This window comes from Cuculus canorus, chromosome 2, assembly GCF_017976375.1.
Source record: "Cuculus canorus isolate bCucCan1 chromosome 2, bCucCan1.pri, whole genome shotgun sequence".
Taxonomy (NCBI): domain Eukaryota; kingdom Metazoa; phylum Chordata; class Aves; order Cuculiformes; family Cuculidae; genus Cuculus; species Cuculus canorus.
Genome location: NC_071402.1, coordinates 20,638,927 through 20,664,340, shown reverse-complemented (window position 1 = coordinate 20,664,340; position 25,414 = coordinate 20,638,927). Strand labels below are relative to the sequence as shown.

The 25,414-nt window shown below is 38.0% G+C and overlaps 2 protein-coding genes across 12 annotated transcripts in view; one reads left to right on the top strand and one right to left on the bottom strand.

Moving 5' to 3' along the window:
* OXR1 (oxidation resistance 1) overlaps positions 1–14,345 on the top strand; it is a 273,264-nt gene extending 258,919 nt beyond the window's left edge. For 5 of the 11 annotated variants that reach the window (XM_054057091.1, XM_054057090.1, XM_009556254.2 and 2 more), the window contains 5 exons: positions 3,168–3,293; positions 4,006–4,158; positions 8,908–9,003; positions 9,579–9,652; positions 10,382–14,340. In XM_054057091.1, coding sequence (XP_053913066.1) covers positions 3,168–3,293; positions 4,006–4,158; positions 8,908–9,003; positions 9,579–9,652; positions 10,382–10,517 — 585 coding nt within the window. In that variant the 3' untranslated portion in view covers positions 10,518–14,340. Of the gene's footprint in view, positions 1–3,167; positions 3,294–4,005; positions 4,159–8,907; positions 9,004–9,578; positions 9,653–10,381 lie in introns of all 11 variants that reach the window. The other 6 variants (XM_054057092.1, XM_054057099.1, XM_054057093.1 and 3 more) reach the window with 4 other exon arrangements.
* A 3,293-nt stretch (positions 14,346–17,638) lies between these two features.
* ABRA (actin binding Rho activating protein) lies at positions 17,639–24,896 on the bottom strand. The gene is made up of 2 exons (XM_009556258.2): positions 24,071–24,896; positions 17,639–19,296 (listed from the first exon to the last, which is right to left on the bottom strand). The coding sequence occupies exons 1-2, from the start codon at positions 24,820–24,822 to the stop codon at positions 18,822–18,824; spliced, it is 1,227 nt and encodes a 408-aa protein (XP_009554553.2). The 5' UTR covers positions 24,823–24,896; the 3' UTR covers positions 17,639–18,821.
* Between the last annotated feature and the right edge of the window lie 518 nt (positions 24,897–25,414).

Here is a 25,414-nt window from a genome sequence, read left to right as displayed (position 1 = left end):
CAGTACTGCTTGACTTGGAGTGATGTGTTTTAACTTCCACTTTAGATTGGTGTGTTGTGTTAGATAAAGGCTTTCCTAAAAAGAATGCAAACCAGGTGAAGAGTCTAAAACCTTGTTGCACGGGTCTTCAATTTTATATAGGGATCTTTCATCAAGAATCTCACACTACTTGGCAAATTTGAGGCCTCACAACTTTTGTGGAATAGGTAAGTATTTTTCCTGTTATGCGAGCAGGTAACTGAGGCGGTTTCAATGCAGCAAAGGTTGTGCACATGGAGCTGGTAATGGAACTGTCTGTTTGAAAAACAGTACTTTGAAAACACTACTTCGGTTCAGATTTTTGACAGTTTGCTGATATGAACTTGGAACAATATTTGCATTCTTTTTAGGTGTTTCTTAATTCTTTGACATTTTTACATTGACAGTTCTAACATTTTTAGCTGCTCTGTACGTCATATGTAAGTGACTGATGGAAAGCATAGCTTGGAACTCCTTAGAAGCATTGAGTGTTTTGATTTGCTATGGTAATTGGCTGCTGAAACTCTGAAGAGGTTCAGTTATGGGGTTTTTTTATGTTGATCTTGGCTTTTTTTCACCTGTTATGTAATTACACACAAGAAAACATTTTCTCTCTTATTTCTGTTTATTTAATAATAGGTAATTAATTTCTTTAAAATCTTTTGTAAGTAGTATGATTACATAAATCAATGATGAGCATGAACCCAAAAGGTGCAATTCTACTTCATGGGAAAATCAGATTTTACAGAAAAAAACCCCTTTCATTCCTACTTGAGAACAAAACAATTCTCTTTCTGGCAAGTGGTGGTGGAGAATCCAAAAGTGCAAGAGCTCTTCAAGTATCTTGCACCTGGAATGTCCAGACTCAAGTTTAGGCTGACTTGAAAAATCAGCCTGATATGTCTGGCTGGAGCCTGTAAAGTCTCTGCTTTGAGGACATTTGAGTGTTTGTGATGTAGATTAAATCGCAGTTGCTGACCTCAGAAACCTCTGGAATCTGACTACAGGTCAGTCTGCTCTGTCAAAGCTTAGTGGGAAGTAAATTTGAAAGTTTGGAAACTACACTGCATTCTGTGAAACGATACCTTTGAACAGACATATCTTTGCTTGCTTCTACAAAGCCGTGTTCTTCCTAGAAGAAAAGTTGTTCTGCTATAAAAAAAAAAAAAATTTTAAAAGGCAAAAAGTTCAACCAACAAAAAAACCCAACAAACTCCACAACCCCACCATCATCACTTGACTCTAAATTATTCATGTTTTGCATGGTTCACTTGATTAAAGTTGAAGAATAACAAAGGGAAAAGGCTTTCTGCTGTACACCTGAACAATGCCAAACTTTTATGCAGTTGAAGCAGTAGTATGTGATGGATGAAAGACATTTAAGGTGGAAAAAAGTTGGATTTCCAAATGACGTTTTATGAGTAGCATTCTATAATGCAGTCTGTAGGTCATTTTTTGTATGTGAAACTGTACGGATAAATGCATATGGGTTTTTTAATTGTTGTGATGTGGAATTGAGAGCATAATTTACATTAGAAATGCTTGTTTCCTTCCTTTGAAAAATGGAAGGCTTGAGCTTTTCGCTTGTTTGATGCTTCTTAAGCACACCTTTTCTTGACTTAAGAATCAATGTTGTAATTAAGTTATCATATGAATATACTTTGATCCTTTGATTTTTATAAGCCTATATTTAAGTTAAGAGTTCTTGATGGTAAATTTTTCATGTCTTTTGAGGGAGAAGAGTTATCCTTTTTTTTTTTTCCAACTCAGGCAGCTGACTTTGTTTAAATAGTCTTATCCGTGTATCAGTTTTCTTTGAATTTGGCTTTTCTTTTGTTAATTAAGAAATCTCTTTTTGCAAAGGCCTGTCAAAGTTTATTGTAACGCTATGTGAAATGCTGTAATGTCCTGTATGTTTAGGATATGAGGTATGTGGTAAACACTGGTTATTATAATGGAGTTGGCAGGTGGTTTTAGCAGATATTTTCTTGAAATTCTCAGGATTCAGGCTTTAAATAATTTGGACAGTCTGACTGTCACTGAAACTTGGCTCAGGCTGATAAATTATTCACATGCACTTACTCTTGTTAAGTTGTGGTTTGTTTTTATTTTCTTTAGCAAATCTCTCAACATTTTAATAAATCTTACTGCAATGGCTTAAGTTACTAACTTCGGTCACTTTGTCCTACTCCTATATCAGATTTCACTATACCCGCAGCAAGTTTTAACCATCCCTGCGGCAATATTTATAGAAGGAAACCTGTTTGGGTTTCATCTAGTGTAGTTTTCAATATGTCGCACTTTAGCTGCAAGGTGTCAATGAATGTGGACTGGAGTAACAATCTGTTGTGAACTATAATGTCTGATGAGTTTTGTGGCCTTCTGTCACCTCCACTGAATGGTGATCTACAACAACTCAATAGGGTAGTTGTATGGGGCAGTTTATGTTAAAACTACTACAGGCTCTTCATGCATAAGGACATCTTTGCCCAGACCCCAAAGCTCACTATGCAGCTTAAGTGTAACTGCTGCTTTCTCCTTCTCTCCCTCTCAATTCTTTCTTCTTTGATTCCCATAAGTACTCCAGCAGATCACCTTATGGAGCAGCAATATTCCTAGTGCTACATTCAGATGCTTTACTTAAAATTCTTGACAGCAGTCTTTCCATTTGTCTACTGCATATCTGCAAACTTTCACAAGCAGTCTAAAAGAGTATTCATTCAGAAACTACTGAGCAATGTCCCTGTCGAAGTGTCAGTTCCTTTTCTGTCTGGGTTTTTAAATTACATTTAACGTAAATGCTATGTTAGTATCAAAATGCAAGTACTGTGTAAGCCAACTTCTGAAAAGCATTTGAAGTCCTTCAGTTCTATATGAGGACTGTTTGGTTTTTTTGAAGGTTTTTAGCACAAAACCATAGCTTTCTTCCAAGTTAGGTGTCTGTGTAATTTGTTGTTAGTATATAGTTGAGTACTGGCTTGCTTTTGGAAGCAGTGAAAGTCTTGGTCAGACCAAATCTAATGGATTTCCTAACTTTTGAAGGAGTTGCATAACTGTAAATCAGGAGCTGCATGACTTTAAGCCTGCAAACTTTATCTTCCCTGCTAATAAAATTATGAATACTTATTTTCTTCTTGTTCTTTTTGTAGATAACAACAAGAGAAGATACCAATTCAAAACAGGCAACAAATATCAAAACAGACCTGGAGCCTGAAGCATTCCGGCCAAATCTTAGCGATCCCAGTGAATTACTGCAACCAGAACAAATTGAAAAGGTATTAATTAATATATGTCATTTTTTAGTATCGTACATCAATGTATTATAAATGTGTTGACCATAGTGTAAAATACACCAGAAGGAAGACCTTGTGTGATATTAAATGCATTACCTATGAATTGTCTTGTGTTTAGATGTTCTTTTTTTTTTCTAATCAAAACTTCCCATGCATGATGACAAAACTGGTCTGTGTCTTTGTCCTTACTTCATCCCTCCTTGAAATCAGCTTAGGTTTCACTGCAGTTCTTGTTGTCCATTCCAAAGTCACCTTATTAAATATGTTTATTGAAGATTTCAATCAAAGTCGATTGCATTCAAAGGCACAGGAACAGGAGAGTGAGCATCCTTTAACCTTTAGCTTGTTACCTGTTGACTTGAGTGATCTAGGACCCCAGTGCGTATTTTATGCGGAATAGTATTTTATGCAAGAATAACTTAAATGGTTTTACTGTCTTTAGATAAACCATTTAAAGACCTTGCCAAATGAATGTCCTTCAGTTGGTAAATTGTTCTTCTCCTGCAGGTCACTGGAACTGTTTGAGAGACCAGGGACAGAAAATATACATGTGAAACTTTAGGGTCGGTCTGAAGCTTTTAGGGTCACCTGTAGTAATTCAGAAGAACGTAATCAGCTTTCATTTATATGTAATAAAATATTCTTAATAATAGTAATAAATGTATTAAATAGAACATTGTTGTCTTGCTAACAGCTCACAAAGTCTCTTCCACCACGGACCATTGGATATCCATGGACTCTTGTCTACAGTACTGCAAAGCATGGCATGAGCTTGAAGACTTTGTATCGAACTATGATGGGATTAGATACACCTGTGCTGTTGGTCATCAAGGACAGTGATGGGCAGGTAGGAAAATGTTTGCGTGGAGGTGCAGGGCCCAGCAATAAAAATGTTTGAAGAGTGTAAAGGAATAGCTGACGCTTCAGCCCGTCATGGAAGATAATTGTGTGCATCAAGCTGTTTTCCCCTTTGGTAGTTACTTAGAGACTTTTAAAACATGTTTCGCTGTCAAGCAGTCCTCTGACATACTACACTTCTAGGCAGAACTTCGATGATATAAATTCATTGTTACAATTCATGAGTTTCATAATACCCAATTAATGAATTTACTATTAATGTTCCTTTTTTTTTTTTAATGCATTTAAAGCAGGATAAATTAAGTCTCTAAAACTTCCTGATGCCGGAAGATCTGTTGAATTTGGAGAGTCATTACCAGCTGTGGCGAATGATTCTTGGTACATTCTGTGACTGCAGCCAGCATCTTTCTCCCATTCAACGGCTGTAGGGTCTTTGCTGCATAATGAGTTTTTACTTGAGTCTCTGTAGTTGTGCTGTAGTCTCCTTTGACTAGGCTGTGAATTCCAGAAAGTGGATCACAGGTCACCATTTGAATAGCAAACATCCTCTCTCAAGTGTTCTAACAACAGCTGAATGTTACAGGCATTCTGAGATTTTTTTCTTTCTGAAACTTCTATTCTCTGTTGTGGAAGCAAGTTACTGCTGTCATGAAGGACTGCAGAAGCACTGCAAAATCTACAGCATTTACTCCACTTATCTGCCCCGCTTTGGTAACCACTGTTTCTATTTTCAGGAAGCATGGGCTCATATTACCTCATATTATTCAGGGGGGGTTGAAAACTATAAATGAAGGGTATGTTTTCTAATTCAAGTCGCAACTTGTTTTTCCTTCTGTTTCCTGACTCGGTGATCCCTTAAAAAAGAAAAATCCCTTCTAAATCTCTGCTAGTAGAGCACTCTTTCCCAGAAATTCTTTAAAGGGGGTCTTTTTTTCTTTTACTTTTTAACCTTAAAGATAATTGTTCAATAGGCTTGATGTCTCAACAGGGCCATCAAACTCTTCAAATGTACTCTGGTAACTTCCATTCTCTGATGCCCCTACTTGCTTCTCCAGATTAATTTGAAAGATACCTACTTCCTAGTACCTGATTCTCTGGCCCAGAAAACAAAAGTCCTTTTCCTGATAGGACTTTCTTGCCACCAGCACATAGTATTGTTCTGTTGCTGAAAGTATTCAGATGAGTTTCCATACATGACTATCTCGACTGTCATGTTCAGTGTCGTAGTTGCCCAACCAAAACAGGAAATTCGTGGGCATGTCAGTCTTTTTGTGAAACAAGCAGTGACAAATTTCAGTTTACAGGCCAATGCTCAGAAACGTCTATGCAAGTGTTCCTTGGGCTTTTAGGACAAGTGCCTACTGAACCTGTCTTTCACAGCGTATACCAGATCTTGCCTAGGTTCCACACAAGAGTGAGTGAAGTCCATGTGTATTCGGCGAGTATTCTGTGTTCCACAGAAGGAAAGGTTCAGGCAAAGTTTACATGCTCAGTCCAGTGTCATGAGAGTGATGTTTTCCTGTAGTTCTGTCTCGTAGCTACTAATGAGAGACATCTTTGCATTTCACATCAGAAAATTTAATTTTGCACTCATCTTTTCATCCAGAGTCTATAGAAATTCAATGTAGAGTCTTTCTCCTCCTGATGCAAGGATCTACAATCATGAAAAATAAAACAATGGTAGCCTACTATGCCCTTTCATATTCCAGTTCTTTAAAGAACGCTATAGATTTTTTTGAAAGAGGGTAATTAATATTTTGTGGCTTCCTGGCAGCTAGTCCTATAAAACTGTTTTCCATGACCGAAAAAGAATCTAGAGTACTTCTTTGTAAGAGAGTGTATCCGCAAATAATTCACTAGCAATATGTAAAGATAAAAATAGTGTGTTTCACAGAAGACCAGGTGTTTTCATATTTTATGCTCCAAGTTCACTCCCTGCTTTCTAAGCTATCTAGTTCAGAGAAGATTTCAAATGAGATTTAGCCCTTCTGAAGAATGACAGAATTATGACCAGAGTATTTCTTGTGCCATGTGCTGGGCGTACTTCCTCAGTGCTTTTTGGCATCCGTTCTTCTTCCCACTTTGTAGCTTCTATTTTTATGGTTTTGTTGTATCTGTAGTTGAGGTACTTTCCCATCGAACTACAATTTGTTTTATTTCCTGGGTTATTTCCTCTGAGACCCTATTCTTTGTTGTCCATGTTTATCAAGACAGCTTTATCTGATATTGGCAATAATTTGATTAAGAAGCAAGTGTAACATTTCATAGTATGGTTCATTAAAGCTGAGCATTTTCTAGTTGAAAGTTGGAATTTGAAGCCACCTAAATTGTCTGCTTCAGTTCTAGGAGGTATTCTAATCAAGGTGCCCAAGAAATTTATGATTAAAAGCTTCAGCCAAAGCTGAGTAAAGCATGCATAGAAGAATCCCCCTCCCAGCCTTTATTCATAGGGACTTTTCAGCACTACCCAAAGTACCAGCTTAGAGCGATTGACTACTATCAATCTAACAAGTGATTATCTAATCTGAATCACTTTGTGAAATCTTCTCACTTAAAACATTTCAATTAAGCCAAGCCTATTTTGTAATAAAAAGGATTTAGAATTAGTATTCTTTCTAATAGGACTACTGTTTCTTCTCTTAGAACTGTGGCTTCAGTTTAAGGTTTGAATTAACTGCTTTGTTTATAATGTAAATGGTGAGGGAAGAGAATGCTTGGTCTAGTGCTACTAAGACGTACAAAAGGAGTGTGGATTGTGTTTCAGCCAGCTGGTTTTCCACAATTTGAATAACAATGTGCAGATCTACTTAATTCCTAATTTTGTTTTCTTCTCTCCCACCTCTTCTCCATAAGCCTGTATTGTTGTTCTAGTAAGAATTTCTTCAGCTATCGTGCCAGAATTGAGATGGACTTCTCTGATCTCTCTGTACTATTGTTCCTGCTCTTTGTCTGTATGATCATTCAATGTTCTGTGCCCAATCTGCATTAGATTGTAGTATTTGGTCAACTCTTATTCGAACTTTCTCTGACCCATGAGGCCATCTAACTAATAATGAGGTAAAAAAAGGTATTAAAAGCTGTAGATCTTAAAAACACTGGTTTCACACAAACAAGGAAAAAAAAGGCAAAACAAAAAAAAAAAACACCTTCTGGAAAGTAACAGGAAAACAAACATTTCTTCTTTAAATAATCCCTTCGTTCTGGTCTGATTTCCTCAGAAAGCAAGGAATAAATGGCATAAAATGGTACTTTCTTTCTCTCTTAAGCGTGTTGCTGTCATTTAGACTGTGGGATAAGAGAGATAGTGTTTTGCTGGTGCTTGATCCTGTATATTGAATGAAGTAAATGTCTCTAGGAAAAAACAAAACCAAACAATGAAAAAATCCAAAACAAACAAACCCTAAAATTTTTGGCTAGTTTTCTGGTGAGCTTGCATTAAAACAAATGTACAGAAACTTGCGCTTCACATCATGGAACTTCAAGCTTTTAGACTGAATTTGCTGTTTAACAGTGCATCTGAAACTGATAGAGGCCTTTGAAAAGTGAGCACTTCTAGCTGACAGTGATACTTACATTTTCTTGCCAAGCAAGTTTAAAAGTTCCTCCAGTGAATCAGGTTTTAGTGTGTATATATTCCTCACATGTAAGCTCAAAGGTAATTAATTCCCTTCACTTAAGTAAAGGAACAGTGTTACACATGAGTAAATTACCCTGTCAATGTAATAACATTTTCTTCTTAAAAAATACATAAATACAAATAAAGGAAGCTTCTGTAGGTTATGATTTTAAGGAAGTTCAATATGTAATTTTTACTTCTCTTATGCTCTGTAACAATGGAATCTCAACTGTGACTTCTCAAATGTGTAGTAGTACCTGCGTCAAATCCATTTTGCTTGCTGTTGTGAATACTTTTTTTTAGAATTGCTGAAAGTTTGTTACAGGAGGTTAGTGCTTGAATTGAACAAGAAGATTTCAAAACATCTGCTGTTGGCATGATTGATCTGTTAGACCTTGAGACACAGTCTGATGTGCATTATCAGGATGCTTTAATGTCTCGCTTTCATCAGTCCCATGTTTCTCAAACTCACTGTTTAATGTTGACAAAACCACAGGAACTTTTGGGGTTTTTTTTCTTTCTCATACAGATAATTCAGAGGTGCTTGTGGAGTGCTTTAGCACTTACTTCTAGTCTGTTCTTGCAAATGTTGAAACAAGCTTCCTATTAGTCACAACAGTACTGATTCAGGGAGGGTTGTACTTCATAGGGTATAGTTGATTTTTGCATAACTAAGCATGAGTTTGTTTTGTAGTTATTCTAGTCTGAAAAATTGATACTACTTTAATCAGATATAAAAGTCCAATAATCAGTCCTTAGACCTCTTTAACTACTGTTGTAGTGTTCTTAATACTGAATACTATAAATTGTTTTACTACCCTGATTCTTTTTTTATTGTACCAGAAAGCATCATATCATATATCAAGCAATGCTCTTGGAACTGAGATACCATTTAAGACTTATCCTGTAGTAAATTCCAAATGTGGCAATGTTTACACTTATGGGGACACTGTTTACTGGTGGGCTTGACAGTGTTAAATTTACAGTTGGACTCGATGATATTAAAGGTCTTTTTCAACCTAACTGATTCTGTGGTTCTGAGATTTATCAGCTAGTAGCATTAGAGATTCTCAGATGCTTTGTGAGACTTAAGTATTTTATCTTGCATATTTTTGCTCACAGGTTTTTGGTGCACTAGCATCTGAACCATTTAAAGTGAGTGATGGCTTTTATGGCACTGGAGAGACCTTTCTGTTCACTTTTTCTCCAGATTTTGAGGTAAGTAGTAATAACTTGATATGCTTTTTGCTTTTTTCCTCTATGTGCGTTATTTTAAGAGCCTTACTGAATGGATTGAACTGTAAATAATCTGAAAAATTCTAGGAGTTGGCTGAAAAATGTCATCATACTAGTGTTTCCACAGAATCTGTAAGTACATGCTAAGTCCATAGTGTTTGTATAGTGAAACATGTATTCAACCTGACTATTCTTTGTACTGAAGGTTTTCTAGTATTTCAAAATTCTGCCAGGGGTCTGTCTGTGAATTCATGAAGTACATCCTTTTAATGGGCCGATAGTCCAACCTAAGTAAATTGTTCTGGTATTTGTCATTGTGTAGAAGTTCCAGTGCTCAAAGAACACCTATTTTGGAATGGTCTTATTTTAAATAGTATACACCACAGACAAAAATTCTGTTACATACTTTTTCCCTGAATATTCTGTGTAAACTTGGTGACTTCATTAAATTGGCCTTTAGCCACCTATAGTCTGTCTCCACTGATGCTTGGTTTCCCTTCCACCCTAACCACAAGTTCAGATATTTTAATTTACCAGTCTATTTTGTTTTTTATTAGGTTTTCAAATGGACAGGAGACAACATGTTCTTCATTAAAGGAGACATGGACTCCCTTGCTTTTGGTGGAGGAGGGTAAGTTAAAATTCCTTTTTGTCATTGGAGTCTGTTAAAAGTGTGTATGTCTACTCATCTTTGAGAATAAAATGGGGAATTTACTTCAGTTTGATAGCTCAAGACTCAACAGTTAGCTAGTAAGAAGAATTTAGTATGTCAGATGTTTATCTTCTTCTGTTAAGGAAATTTAAAACAAGAGGTTCGTCTTTAGCGTAGTGTAGCATCAAGCTTCAGCCCTGCATGGTTATGATGCCTTGCACACTACTTACATGTGAGTCCTGGTATAGTTAGAGTGGACAAATGATTCTATGGGTATGTAAATCTGAAAATTATGTACAAGTAGAAAAGGCTTGAATTGAAACTGTATCATCCCAGGACATGGCAGTGTCTTCAGAAATTTCATTGTCTCACCCTTGTTTCCCCCCCATGTAAGTTCTGGGATATTTCACTTATCACATATAAGAATACTGTTAATGCCTTTTTCTTAATACAAAAGGAAAGAGATGAAAACTGAAGAATTCTAGTTATTTCAGGATATCTGAAAGAGGGATATTCCTAAAGAAATAGTAAATAGTAAAAAAAAAAAAAGTCATTGCAACTTCAAATTTATCAACAGCTATGAGGTAGTTGTGTTGAAAAAGAATTTTATAATTCCTCCACATTTCTGAATTCTGAATGAAAAATACATTCATAAGTTTAATGCTTAGTCCCTCAGTCATTTGCCTTAATACATTGTCTGTCTTGCAGAGGGGAGTTTGCTCTTTGGCTCGATGGTGATCTCTACCATGGAAGAAGTCATTCATGTAAAACGTTTGGGAATCATACACTTTCAAAGCGAGAAGACTTCATTATTCAAGACATAGAAATCTGGGGTTTTGAATGAGTCTTTATCTATTTTTACAGGGTATTGTCCCAAACCTGACATGAATCAGTGCAGCCTAAAAATCCCTAGGAGCAATATAATGCACCGTTCTACATTTTTTTATTTTTTAAAGTTTTCAGCAGACTTTTGTTAATGCTTTCACTTCTGTAATAAACTGTCCTAGTTTTTCTAAGCTGTAGACACTTTTACAAATGTGGACTAAAAATAAACATTTGTTGCTTTGAGCCTTGCAGCCTACAAAATTTTCTAATCCTTATTGCTGTTGTCACCCAGGTTTCCCACACCTGCCTTTCTGCAATCCTACTAGGGGGCTGCTTCACTGAATATAGTTTATTATTTTTGTATTCAAATTATATATGAATGGAGTTGCCCTCTGTGAACCTATATAAGAAAGCTGTGTGGGGGTATTTGGCAGCAGTACAGCAGAGATTGGTCTGGACCAATGATCGGATAATTAATATGGTGCCACAACAGACAAGAAGCCTAGCATTCCTTCTTAACTGATACCAGTATGCATATGGTGAAGTTAGAAGATATCCAAAGTCATCAGTGCCACTTGTCTTGTCTATTGTTCATGTTTAGAAAAAAGTCAATTAATACATGATCTAGCTGCATGCTGATTGTATTAAAGAGTGTTTTGCACATGCTGTTAATGATCTGCAGGTTTGGGACAAATACTGACAATATTGAGCTACATGGCGAGGATTTATAAAATAGCAAGGGAATGTACGAATGTGATAGTTCTACAAAATTAAAAGGCTAAAGCAAGCCAAACTTGGTGAACAATTTGTAGCTATAGTAGGGCATTAAAAGTGCAGAAACAGATGCATCTTTCTTCAGTATAAAGTGTCAGATATATACTGTTATACTGTTGTAGCCGTGTAGCACATCAACTCCAAGAATATAGCTTAATCCTGTCCAAAGAAAAAATAGTTGTGATGTTTTTGAGTGGGTCTATGTTGTAAATTTACAGTTAGCACCAGCTCTGATTAAACTGAGATAATGTACTATAGGTAGACAATATTGTAATTCAGTAGACTTGTGGAATATGCAAACTTACTGTCATGTGACCTCAAAAAATAAAAATGACAGGCTAGAATACAGTTCCAGTAGATCTTGTCCACTTTTGTAGGAAAATTGATAAGCCATTGTGGCAATAACAGCTCAACAGAACTGTTTGTTTCAAAGCTTTTATTCTATGTTCTGCAAAAAAAGAAACAAAACAACAATAACAAAAAAAACGAAACAAAAAAAGTGCTGTTAAGTGTGACAGTGACTGACTTTGTGCTGAAATTTCAGCTATTTCAGATGAACATTGTATATTATCTTGTAAATTAATGTTTAAAGTAGTTTTGTTATTATAGAAAAGTGTTGATTGACGGGTTGCTTATAGCACTTTAAATTATTCTAGAAATGGAATAAAAGCCAAATGGGTTGGCTTAAGTAGATGTAGTTGTACATTATTTCAAAATACTTACATCTCTGGAAAGTTTTAAAAACTTACTTGAAGACAGCTTACTGCTATGGTAATGAGAAAGGGCGGGCGTTTCATCTATAATATGCTAATGCTCAATATTAATAGAAATACAGGGCTTTGTTTCCTGTTTCTATGTATAGCTCTTTATCCTTATTAGAACTTAGTACAATGTGTAGACTAAATGTTTACAAAATAAGGAACTGTAAATAAATTGAAATGGCTTTTCTCCCTTTGGTCTTCCACAGCAGTATTATTGTCTTTGTGGAGTTAAGACTGATTATTACAACAACAAAAAAAATCCTGTAATGGATTTTAAGTACTATAAGGTCACAGTGATGTAGAGCAAATAAAACTAAATATATGTAAAAATAAACTTGAGTTGGAGTTTATTTAGAAGTTGGAGTTTACTTAGAACCACAAATGCAGATTATTGCTGTTCATTTAGTAGCTTTACTGAATGTATAGGATGCATTTGTTCATCCTTTTGGGGATTTTTTTGTTTTTGAAAGCCCAGTGGGAAGTGGGAAATATGCTGTCTTCAGCTATTTTCAAGGAAAAAAAAATGCATCTGGGATTATCCTTGCTGACAAAACCCATTAATTCAAGTGCTTCAGAGAATATTACATATATATGTTTCAAAGAATTATACTTCTAAGGATTATGGAAAAGCACAGAAAATCTTCAGTAGCTGAATGTGTATTGGACCAGTCTTAGAAAGGCACATGGGGAAAAAAGAAGAGGAAATTGGGAACAGCATAGTAAATGGTACAACAGCAATCACACTTGTGTAGGTACTAAATTAGATAGGGAACAGAAAGACATTTGACTTAAAGTGTTTAGTGATGTGACTAGCTGTGCAAGGGATCTGCAGAGAGCAACATATGTCTGTTAATGAAAGACCATGAATTCTGTTAACAAAATGTATACTTAACTTCTCTATTACACACAAAAGATTATATAGATCAAAGCCACTGTCTTGATGTACCTCCTGCCTTCAATTCAATATGAGTTTTCTTCTGGGTAATACCTTTCCATCTTTCCTTGCAAGGTTTGCTTCTGTGATTGTAGAGTTGAAATTCAACATACGCTAAAGGCTTTATGAGCTACTTTTTTGAGAGTTCAGTGGCAGAAGATTGTCTTACCATGAAGTACGTGTATTTATTCATTGACTAATGATGTTCTACTCGAATACATGGGATTCTTGCCAGATCATCTTTTATCTCTGAATCCTATTTAAGTTAACTACTTTTGTATAATCTACCAGAGAGCATGGTTTCTCACATATGGCTTGTGCTTGTGTCCTCCTGCTCACCTATGTATGCTACGTATGGGGGTTAGCATGTCTACATAAAATTCAGTCTTTGAAAAGGAGTAAAAATATTTACTACTCAGTTTCCGATTAAAAAAATAATCTTGATTTGAATACTCCCCAGTATTCCTCATTCAGGACTTGAACCTTAAATCTCACTTTTATTTTGTTTCTTTGTAAATGAACGTGTCATTACAGTGTTTTACTATTGTCACAGGAACACAGTCCCTCCTTTAAGGGAACAAACCTTAACTCTTTCTCTACCTTAAGTATACCTGCTACTGCACTATGAAGTAGAATTACACTGTGGTGATACTGCAGTGGGACAGTCAGTAAGACCACTTTGGTCTGTACAAGCACAGCAACAAGTGTGCACCATTCACTCAGCTGGACTCGGTCTCTCTGCTCCAGCACCACTGTCAGGTCAGTTCAAGCTCTGCTGTACTTTGTGTTCCTCGTTGAGTTTCTGTTGTAATAGTTATGCTGCTAGCAGTACACAGGCTGTTGAATGCTAAACCACTTTGTGTGTGCCCTGTGGCGGCAGGAATGACTTCAGTTGAGATGTACGGAGCAGCTGAAGTATCTGTGGCAACAGGACTTGCCTGTATTTATCCTGTGATCAGTGATGACTGAACATCTTATCACAAATATTATTCTTTTGACTACAGCTACTTTTTCTGTCGCCTTCCCTTATTTTAAAAATGACCTGTAATACCAAACTCTGGCAGTACAGGAATTCCTGCCATGGAGGAGGGAGCTGATTTCCAGTGGGTGGGATACATGTGCAATGAAATATCCACTCTCTTCAAGCCACTGCAGCAACTATTTTAAGACTTGACAAAAATACAAAGGTGTGAAAGTCATTTATTAAAATTTATTAAATTTGTGAGAGGTCACACTGGTTCACAGGAAAGTAACAGTTACCATGTAGTAGGAGGGTTAGAGTGCCTAATTTATGGAGTACTTTTGTTCAGGTTTTTTATGAATTCATACTTACTTTTTCCACCTGCTTTGCTAGAATAAACCTTTATGCATTTATGTAAAAAAAAAAAAAGACATTTAATCTACTTGAAACACCACCATACATCATAAATTATATTGATATCTAATATTTTTCTTATTCAAAAACTAAATACATTTCACACTGAGAAGACTGCTTGGTACTGCCTAACCAGAGGTAAACAGTGGAGGAGAGTATGAGACAAACCACTAGTTATATCATGTGTGGTTTTCTTATCCAATTAGAAATAAAATGTTTTGAGAAATGGAAAAATGGGGTTTTGTTTCATAAAGTTTTAATATTTCATTGGGACGACTATGAATGGGTGGCTTAAGAATTTATCTAACAGTGAGCTATGGATTTGTGATTTATAGTCGTGATTACATTTGTTACACAGCTAATTAAGGATTTAAAGGCAACAAGAGATTTAAAGAGAGTTCGTGAGCTTGAAGGCTAGTTAATTGTCAAATGTCAATTGATCTAATGTTACCTCTCTCTAAACCTATAATCTTGTTTTTGTCTTATATGGTTAGTGTAATGCACATATATGTGGGTGTACAACATGCAATAAGACATCAGCTAAATGAAATGTTGAGATTCAAGAAGTAGAGTCTGTTCTGCTTCTGAAAATGTCTGAATAAAAGTTGCTGGAGTTTAGTTCTCTGCGCTGTGTTCCATAAAGGAGAAATGGGAAGGTTCCCCATCTCCTCTGTCACTGGATTACAGTTCAGCTAAGAAGTTTGCCCTGCTGCTTAATCTGTCCTTGCCTCTCTTGCCCTTGATATTAGTATATGTATTATATGAAACTGTTAAAGTGTAGTCTTGTCCACAATGACTTCTGGTGGGCACACCGGAGCCTGCAGAGAAGTCAAATGTCAGTCTGTTGATTGCAAGTGTTTACATGGATGAAGCTTCTATGAATCTCAGCATTAACTCAAGTGCAGATATGCCTTAATTTTAGGAGCAACTGTTGCCTCCAACGTGCTTAACTTACCTTAATGAACCCGTGGGAAGATGGCTGCGTTTAAGAATGTCAGCAGTTTATTCAGTCCGAGTCAGGTGTCTGCCTCCCTGCATCATATGAGGCAAGAGCAGTAAAATGCCAGGGCTAAATCTTCTTGTGATCCATCCAGCGCAGCCTTTTTTGTCACCAGGAATGCAATGAGGGAGAGTTGGTCGTATGTGAATGAAAATTATTGGCAACAATTGCTGCCTTTGTGTGTCGTGAGGCGATTTCTATTTTCAAAACAGTGCTCAGCAAGTAGAAGAGACACTCCTTCCTGTATTCCTACTGAAGAGTTAGGAAGGAATGGGAAAATTTAATTTCCTCTGCAGTTTCTACAGGCTAAATTATTGGCTCAATATCTAAGCCAGGAAAATGGTTGGGGGTTTTTATTTCTACTTAAGCAGTGCATGCCTAGTTGAATTCCAGATGTTTCCCTGAAGGTGAAGTAGTAGATGGTGTAGACTTCATATCAAAGCACAAGCTCTCACTACATCCCGTAAACATGCATAATATGGAAATGCATCTCTTGGTGATCTACTACATTTTGAGTGTTTCAGCACAGAAATATCTTTCCTAGTGTCTCAGGTCACTGAATACATAAATACGTAATTGACTTAACATTTGTATGCCTTTAGTATGCATTCTTTGTACAGCTATTTTGTATAAGAACTGTTTCATTTCCATGTACTCTGAAATCTTGTTTTGGTGCTTTGGACAGGGAGGCTCTCACAGGGGAATAGTTAAACTGCCTATGAACAGACAAATATGCATATATTTTGAAACAAATTATTGATCATAGAATCACTAGGTTGGAAAGGACCCACTGGATCATTGGGTCCAACCAGTCCTAACACTCCCTATCCCTTAAACGCCTCCAGGGAAGGTGACTCAGCCACCTCCCAGGGCAGCCAATTCCAGTGCCCAATGGCCCTTTACCTGAAGAATTTTTTTCCTGAAGAATTTTTTTCCTGATGTCCAGCCTGAACCTCCCCTGGCAGAGCTTGAGGCCATTCCCCCTTGTCCTGTCCCCTGTCACATGGGAGAAGAGCCCAGCTCCCTCTTCTCCACAACCTCCTTTCAGGTAGGTGTAGAGAGCAATAAGGTCTCCCCTCAGCCTTCTCCAGGCCAAACAACTCCAGCTCTTTCAGCCGCTCCTCGTAAGACTTGTTCTCCAGCCCCCTCACCAGCTTCGTTGCTCTTCTCTGGACACGCTCCAGAGCTTCAACATCCTTCTTGTGGTGAGGGGCCCAGAACTGAACACAGTACTCAAGGTGCGGTCTCACCAGTGCCGAGTACAGAAGGAGAATCACCTCCCTGGACCTGCTGGTGACCCCATTTCTGATACAGGCCAAAATGCCGTTGGCCTTCTTGGCCACCTGGGCACACTGCTGACTCATGTTCAGTTGGCTGTCAACCAACACCCCCAGGTCCTTTTCTTCCGTGCGGTTTTCTAGCCGGACTTCTCCTAGTCTGTAGCACTGCACAGGGTTGTTATGCCCCAAGTGCAGGACCCGGCATTTGGCCTTGTTAAACCTCATGCCATTGGTCTCGGCCCAGTGGTCCAGCCTGTTCAGATCCCTTTGCAGAGCCTCCCTACCCTCCAGCAGATCCACGCTTCCACCCAGCTTAGTGTCATCCAAACATGATGTTTTACTTCACAGAATATGCATGCGTGTTTCTTCTCTACTGTGTGGGAGGAATAACGCAAGAAATAATCCATGTAGGGCTTTATTTATGGTTCATGTATTCCTTTGACAACAAAATTTCCTAAGACAAGCTGTGAAGGTAGTTCTATAAAGATATAAAGAATAAGGTAAGAATATGCAGGTAAACATTCTGATATGTACATTTCGGGCTTAGAGTTTTGTTTTGCAGGTTGAGTTGAGTAGTGAGAAATATCAAGAAAACATTAAATAAGTCCTACTGAATCTCTCTTTAAATCTTTTTTTTTCTTAGATTCACAACATATAACTGCCTAAAATGCTAGTGATTTACATAGACTTAGAATAGACATAGTAATCAGTTCTTGTATCACTAACATAAAATATGGTCGATGTGTTCATTGGAGCTTCAAACTGAAGTACTTGTGCTCTCATAATAAGTTAGCAATACATGTTTTATCACAGAGACAAGATGTTTGTAGACCTTTTCTTCTGTAAGAAGATATTCGCTCTTTCAGTTTGAAAGAATCATATGTGGGGGAAAAAACACATTTCTTTTTCATTATACATAGTACTTGCCCAGGCATCTTGCTCCAAACCAAATGCTTTTCACATGAAGCACATTTTAGAGGACAGCTATTTTTACATCAGTAGTACGGTGATTTATATAATCCAGTATGTGTTGTAGACCATACTGAGGTCTCAGATTTGTGCATAATACAATTTTAAGACCTGGAAGTGTTAGTTCACTAGCATTTATTCCTATTCAGCATCACTTAAGTCTGAAATATATTATTTCACTGACATCAGGATGGTTTTAATGGCAAATGCTGTAAAATTAAGCCAATGTTTATGTGTAATGAGAAACACCATTTTCCCTCAGTTGATTGCAGTTAAGAACACTGTTTCTGTACCTTTTCTCACGGAGGTACATTTCAATGGAAGGTGCTGATTGTAGTCACTTTTTTGCTGTACGCAACAGTACAAGTACCTGACTGTTTTTCATACGATACATATTGTTTTCTCGATATGTATTTACATAGATAAATCAGATGATACATTGCACAACATTGCACAGGAGGTATTTTCTATGTGGCTATCTATTAAAAACTTCTTTGTGCATTACATTCTGTGTGTCTTCTCTTCAACATCCATAACTCTAAATATGAAACTGTCTTATAAATTAGTTATATAAATACATTAAATATAAAAACCCATTTATAAAAAGGATTTTCTCCTAGTTTGTATGTTATTTGTAAAAGAAAGTGGTATCACTAGTTGCTAAAAGATAATACTGCAGTAGTAGTTGCATATCCTGTTTGTAAAGGAAACTAATGTGGACTCCTTGAGTCTATGTTTAAGTAAAACGCTTTTTGCATGTATTTAAATAAATTAATTTGGATATATGTACACAACATCACTTTCACAGGTCAGAAACTTGGTCTGAGTTTATATTGACATGCAATAGTTTCTGATCTGACATAGTTTATATCCCAGTTTAAGTAGTTGGGAAGATCTTGAATGTAAGAACAAGTAAAAATTTGGATTAATTTCTAACTGTTTATATTGCTATGGGTTTTTATCTTCAGCTGCTTATATTCAATATAGATTTTTCTCTTTATTTTTCATGTAGTAATTAGCTGAGGTTTTGTGCAAGCCCTCCCAGTACAGAGAAAAATCCCTCTGCATGCTTGCATTATCATGCAGTAGTTATAAAATACATCTTCAGAAAACTGCTGTCTTTTCTGTGTGGGTGAACAGGGGGAATCTTGCATTCAAACTGTGCAAACGCTAAAGGAGAAAGAAGTGGAGAAAGGTTTTCCAAAACAAGTTTCTCTTCTTGTAGCATGCTTATTTTAGTAAAGTAATTATGACATTATCATCCCTTCCTTGCCATAACATTTCTCCCTCAAAGTCCACCAACCCATGTTTCCTGGCTCTCATGAGAATCCCAACAACCTTATCTGAAATACGAACATATCTCTCAAAGAGTTCCCCAAAAGTGACCTGGATCTTGCCGTCAGGCCGTGGTTTAGCCATTGATTCAATGATGAAGCACATGTCTCTAATCTCCCGGTGGATGTGGGCTTCGGCTCTCTTGGCTCTTTCAGCGGTTTTGGTTCCTTCCTTTGGACGGCCGTAGCCTTCATCTCCTTTGTGCAGGCGTGTGGACATGGCCAGCTCGTGGTCAAATTCGTCGCTGAAGGGATTCAGCTTCTGTGTTATGATGTGCTGATCGGCCCATTCTTGCCATCTGTCCTTCAGGCTGTTAACAGGGCTGTCTGTCCTGTGGGCTTTGGTGCGTGCTTCGCTAAGCCTGCTTGCGCTGGAAGAAACAGAAAAGTGCATTTGAGCTTTGCATTTCATCATTTAACTGCACAGTTCTCATCTTAATCTCTTCTGTTGACTTGCTTACCATGTTTGTCTAGAGAGATGCTAACCACCAGATGGCATGAGTTCACTACTTCTAAATTGGGGGCTTTTGGTGCATGTTCCAGTTTGCGCTCAAAAGCGAATTCCTTGATCACGGATTGATCTTACCTACATTACCACCCTCCAGCCTAGATTTGACATTTTGACAAGGTTTTGCACAAGACTGACTTAATACTCTATGGGGGCGAAGCAGTGTTGCTGATTACCTGCATTTTCTCTGCCTTTATCAGTCATGTCTGTCAGCCTAGCAGAGCCTGGAATCTGCCTGCCCACGTTATAGATGACAATAACTATAAGTGTATGGTCTGGAACCTCAGCTATTCCTGGCTGAAAACCAGAGGGTAGTGTTTATAAAAACCCATCTCCTGTAATAAACACTGCTGTTTAAAACAACCACCAAAATCTAATAGAGGGCAGTAGCTCTGCCTATGCTTATGTTTGAAATATGGTTCTGAGCAAGTATTGAAGTCCAAAATTCACATTCCTGCTGGCGGAGTACAAGCCTGAAAGAAACTCAGGGCTACTGAGGTCTGTGTCGAGGTCAAAGGATGAGGAAAGACATTCAGAGGCCTTACTGATATTTCTTGTGTGTGTGCGCACGTGTAGCAGCATCATATTGGTGGATGACTCCAGGCAGACAGACTGTTGATACTCTTTCCCCTAGTGGCCGGTCCCACGTGTTGTGGGGGAGATGTAGATAGTCTGAGCTAGTCCCTGTGCTGTCCACATCCTGTCATTGTGTCTCTACAGCGCTCAGCTGCAGAGTATGTTGTGCTGTGGCTGTGCCAAAGTAATTTGTTTTCTAATATTTTTACTCCCCAGAAGGCTGTTCTGAAAACTCCCCAGTAATGCCAGCTGAATATTAATAGTAATGCAGAAGAGCCAAAATACACTTAGCAAAACAGTATAGAGGACTGAAAACCCACAGAAAATTTTGTTTCCATGCTGTTTGAGCATTCCTTTTTTTTTTTTTTTTTTCTACTAAGCTTGTTGAAAGAATCAGAATGATAGAGATGTGCCCAGTTCAGGTCTGTGCACTAGGATGCCAATTCTTGGTGGCACTATAGTGCCCAGAGGAACTGTGGGCACAGGGTTTGGTTTCACAAAGCAAGTTGTCTCTTTATTTAACAGTCCAGTAAGTATTCTTTTCTTTTCCTACTGAAATCTTTAATTCTCTTTTCTAGCTGAATAGTAGTATAACCTTTCTTATCCCAGTCTTCTCAGTGGAAAAAAAACAAACACCGTCCTATCTATCTTTTTGCTTTTATCATGCTCCATGTGGGTTTGGAAAAAAACCTCACTTTTGCTATCTTTTTGTTTTAAAAAAAATGCATGTTCTAATTTAACCATTTCTGATGACTGAGGGGCAGTTTTCCCTATCATTTAGCTTAATGATAAGATAATACGGTAAACTGTATACACATAGAAGCGTATTTTTCACATTTGCACAGCACCTACACAATGGATTATGGATCCAAATGAAGGTTGTGAGCATTAACTCACTGTAAGAAGTGCTTTACCTGTAGCAAATAAATAAGTTACTGTATTAGCCAGACTGATGACCCTAAATGCATTCTGAACTTTGAGGAGAATGATGTCTGCCTTCCTTACAATCCTTTCTGTGGGGAAAAGTATGGATCCCTTTTTTAATACATTTGAGTTTCATATCACTGTTGCACCCCTTTGGCTCCAAAGAAGGAATGAGATCGTATTTCCTAGGCCTGTAGGTGTTAATGTGCCTTCTGCTAACGAAGCAAGCTTATTCTGGGAAATATTGCAGCCTGAAATAATGAAGGTACTGATGCTTTTTTTCCTGGAATACAGAGAGGAAAATGAGAGATTTGCTTTAACAACCATTTACTTATGGCCTTTTTGAAGAAGATTAAGCCACACTGACAGGTTCATAAAAGTAGCAGGCCGAAATAATGAATTTTGAGGCTATAAAATAAATTTTAAAAAATGGATAGTTAAAAAACACAGCCCTGATAACAAGACTGTAAATGCAGAAAATTAATTTTGTGTCAGATTGCAGTGGAAGAGAGAGCTGTAAGTAACATAGAGGGTGTCGTTTCAATTCTTTGCACCTCAGTAAATATGGCTAATTGCTTTTTTTCCTAGGTAGCAGCACTAAAATCAGACATAAGAAGAAAATGCATATAAAGTTTAACAGAAGGATACCTGTTTTTTTTTCTACTACAGCTTTTTAATGTGAGCAATTTGTTTTAATCGAGGTTATTACAGGTAAGATCTGCTGCAGTTGTATCCTCTTTCCCCGCTGTATGTGTGGAATCTTTGTTTTGGAGGTCCTAACTTCTGTCAGAGGACAATGCACATGTCCTTTCCCAAAAGCAAGGGCCACCACATTTCAAGCTGTAGTTTACTGGAAAGTGGTTTTTTTTAGTCTGGCTAGTAACAATTTGCTCTGTGTAGGAGATTACTAGTTAACTGTACAGGAAAGCATCATTCTAATCACCAATCTGAATAGTTAAAATAACCATGTGTGTTCAGATAGCAGAGCCAAAAAGTACCAAAGGGGTGAAATCCATTACTACGCTGGTCGTAGCCTAATGTTGGTCATGGTAAATGCTTATTAGTAGTGAGGTATAAACCTTGAGCAGTGGGAATGGTGCAACCTGTCTGCTGAGGGATCACACAGTCTTTTGGCATTTTAATCAGTGTTAGTCTCAGTTTTTCATTTCCTAAATAGCGATTAGGATATGATATGAGCATACTGGCCTCGATTCTCTGATTCCTGCTGCCTTGCTTGTTCTTTGCACACCTAATTAGGTGGGTGAAAACCCAGCCTTCTCATCTCATATTGCCTTGTGCTTAGCTCATGTTGCATGCGTGCGGGTGATGAGCACAGAGTAGAAACAGTGGGGCCTCAGACCCCCCAAGGATTGACTCCTGGTAGGAATCCGTGTCCTGGTGACAGCCTCTTTGCTCCCTGTGGGCTCAGGCAGATGAGTTCTGCCTTGGGTCAAGTTACACCTCCAGCTGTCCAAAGCGAGCAGAGACCACATGGGCTGCGCCTTGGCCACAGCTCAGTGCACCCTGGCTCAGAGGTCTCACTCGCCTTCATCACAATTTTACAGCTAGGTGTGAGGTTTTAGAATCATAGAATCACCGGGTTGGAAAAGACCTCTTGGATCATCAAGTCCAACCATTCCTGTCTGCCACTAAACCGTGTCCCTGAGAACCTCGTCTACCCGTCTTTTAAATACCTCCAGGTATGGTGACTCCACCACCTCCCTGAGCTGTTGTTCCAGTGCCCAATGACCCTTTCCATGAAAAATAGTTCAGGCCTAACTACACGTTCTTTTCTGCTGTCTTTGATCCTGGGAATTACCAAGTTTGTAAAACAGAGAACTGAAACAAACAGTGTGTTGTGTCTGTAACAGCTGCCTACAGCTTCCCACCTTGTAGCATTGGACATATGGACCTTTTAATCTTTTACCAACAAAAGAGTGATGAATTAGTTTGATATCTGCCCACTGGCAAGTCTGGCCACAGCACAACTCTTTGTAGCTGTCTTCTGGAAAAGTGTTTCTGCTGGAGAGCTCTGGGAAAGGAAACTGGAGAATTTCTAACAACTTCTGCTGTTCCTCTGCTCTTCTGGGATACTTCCCAAGGATTGCATAGCTGGGGCTGAACTCTACTTGTCTGCCTGGGCTCCAAATTTAATATATACCTGCTGTTGTGTAGTATTTTTCAAGCATGAGACTCTTACTGAAAGAAGTATTATTCAAAACTCTCTGATGCTATGAATTGGTTATTTAATTTAAAATTTTAAGTAGAACCTGTAATAACCCTGAGGGTAAGTAGCAGATTCTGCTTCCCTTTTCTTCACACCATTTACAGGCATAAGGAAGTCTGCATGCAGGAGCAACTACTTCCACCACACGCTCAATGAACGTGCTTCCCTTCCCTGCCCCTTATGATAGTACACCCAAAGACCTTCATTTGAAGAGTTTATTGATGACTCAAATAGTTTGGGGTATTTTTTTCAATTTTTTTATAATGTATAGCATGATATAAATCAATCTTGGAGATGTTGGGGCAGTCTGGATGCTATCTAATGTTTCTAATGTTTGCTGTCCCAGCTCCTGCGAAAGTTTCAATTCTTTGACTTTGTTAAGAGGTACTTAAAAGTAACGTCTATATGGTCCATTCTTTTCAAATAGCTCCTGAAAATATTTACAATTATACTAAGCAAAATAATAAATAAGTATTTGGAAATATTGTCAAGCATATTGTTTCAGGCTTAACATTTCCTGAAACACATGAATCAGTTGTAGGCTTTGGATGAGGTAAACATTACTATTCTGAAATATGAACCGAAGTTTTAAGAAGTAGTGATTTTGATGCTAGTAAATCCAGTGTAAAAATTGCATATAATTAATATTTCCCAAATGTAAATTCCTGTGTCTATTATGTATATAGCACATAAAACTCAAGACTGTCAGGTGGTGTTGACTAATTAATTAAGCATAGGGAGATATGTCAAAGGTTTACTGGATTTTTTTTTTATTATTATTATTTTCTTCAATAGTTCAGTTTTGACTGATTCCTAACTTTCCCCATCCCCCATCTTCCTCATGGAAACCTATACCTCTCTTAGCATCTGCCAATTGTTTCTGATGATTTTGCAAAGATGTTTTACTTACAAAGAAGGTGCAGGTCGTTTAATCCTCACAGCCGTCACCTCTTGGTCACTGTCTTCTTGCTCGAGTTTGTACTCTGGTTCCCCATAACCACTGTCCCCTGCATCCAGGCTGTCATCACGACACTTCAGCAGCAGTTCTTCCTTAGCCCTCTCTTTGTCTTCTTGTTCAATTTGTTTCCAGCCCTTGGTCAGCTGTGATACGACGTTTGAACACTTTCTTCTTATGGTTGGAGATAATGAGCCACTAAGAATTTTGTCAATAGCACTTGATTCTTCTTTGAGCTTGGTCACCTCTGAACTACCATTGTTATTCTCATATCTTTCACTGAGGAGGCTAACATCTCCTCCTCGTTCGAAGGCTTTGCTTACGACTGTTTTGGTCACTTCTTTGCTTTTAATGTTGAACTTTTTGAGGGCTTCATCTGATTCCCTTGAAAGTTTTTCAGCATCTCTTATTGTCACTGATTCCTTCGCTAAGGATTTTTCATCATCTTTTCCTTGGTCCCTCTTGACTGATGAACTTGGCCATTTTTGAAAGTATCTTTCTTCTACAGTCTCAACTGATGAGTTTTCCTCAGGGGGGACCCATCCAGAGGGCTCTTGGGCTTGCTTTGAGTGGTGGTCAGATGCCCACTGCTGCCAACCTTGTGCCAAGCTGAAGACTAGGTTGGCCATTCGGATCTTGTGGACGGCCCTTTTTGCAGGAGTAGTGCTCTTTTTTTCTTCAGGAGCCACGTCGCTGTCTGCTGCCATGCTGGCTTTTCCTCTTCTTATGCTAAGCACCTACTGAATGAGCTTCCTGTAGTGAATAATGTCCCCTGAAGAGAGCTGCGGGATTTAAATAGAAGCAGGAGCAGTTTGTGTTCATGGAAAGTATGTGAAACATTTCTCACAAAGATATAGTATCCTCGCTGTTACGGAGGTCTTTTTTTAAAGCACAGGGTTGCATTTCATCGCAACGGATGAATGATGTATGATGCAAACATGGTGACACGTACCTGCACTGGGAATAGTGGGAAATTAACAGCTCCTTTAGTCACTCTTCCCTAGGTCTGTTAATTTCTCAGTTTGTTGGAAAATGTCTTGTTCTTGTGGAAGTGCAGGACTAAAGATACCGAGCACAGTGTCTGAAACCACTAAATGTGAAGTGCTGTCAGTTGCTGACAGCTTTGGCCGGAGCAGAGGTCCCTTGTCATCACAAGTAAATAGTGGCCCTTGTCAGGGAGTGTACAGCCAGGAGAAGACTATGAATGAGAAAGTTTTAGACTAATTTTCTAAAAAGATGCTAGGTGATCTCTTTTTATTGCTCATATATCCAAGGAAATCCAGGTTTGTTAATTTTTTA

Bases quoted from the DNA above. Each gene is read 5' to 3' on its own strand.
- ABRA (XM_009556258.2), bottom strand. From the start codon at position 24,822: ATGGCAGCAGACAGCGACGTGGCTCCTGAAGAAAAAAAGAGCACTACT. The intron at 19,297-24,070 runs GTAAGTAAAACA...TGTTTCTTCCAG, and splicing joins AAACGACCTGCACCTTCTTT to CGCAAGCAGGCTTAGCGAAG.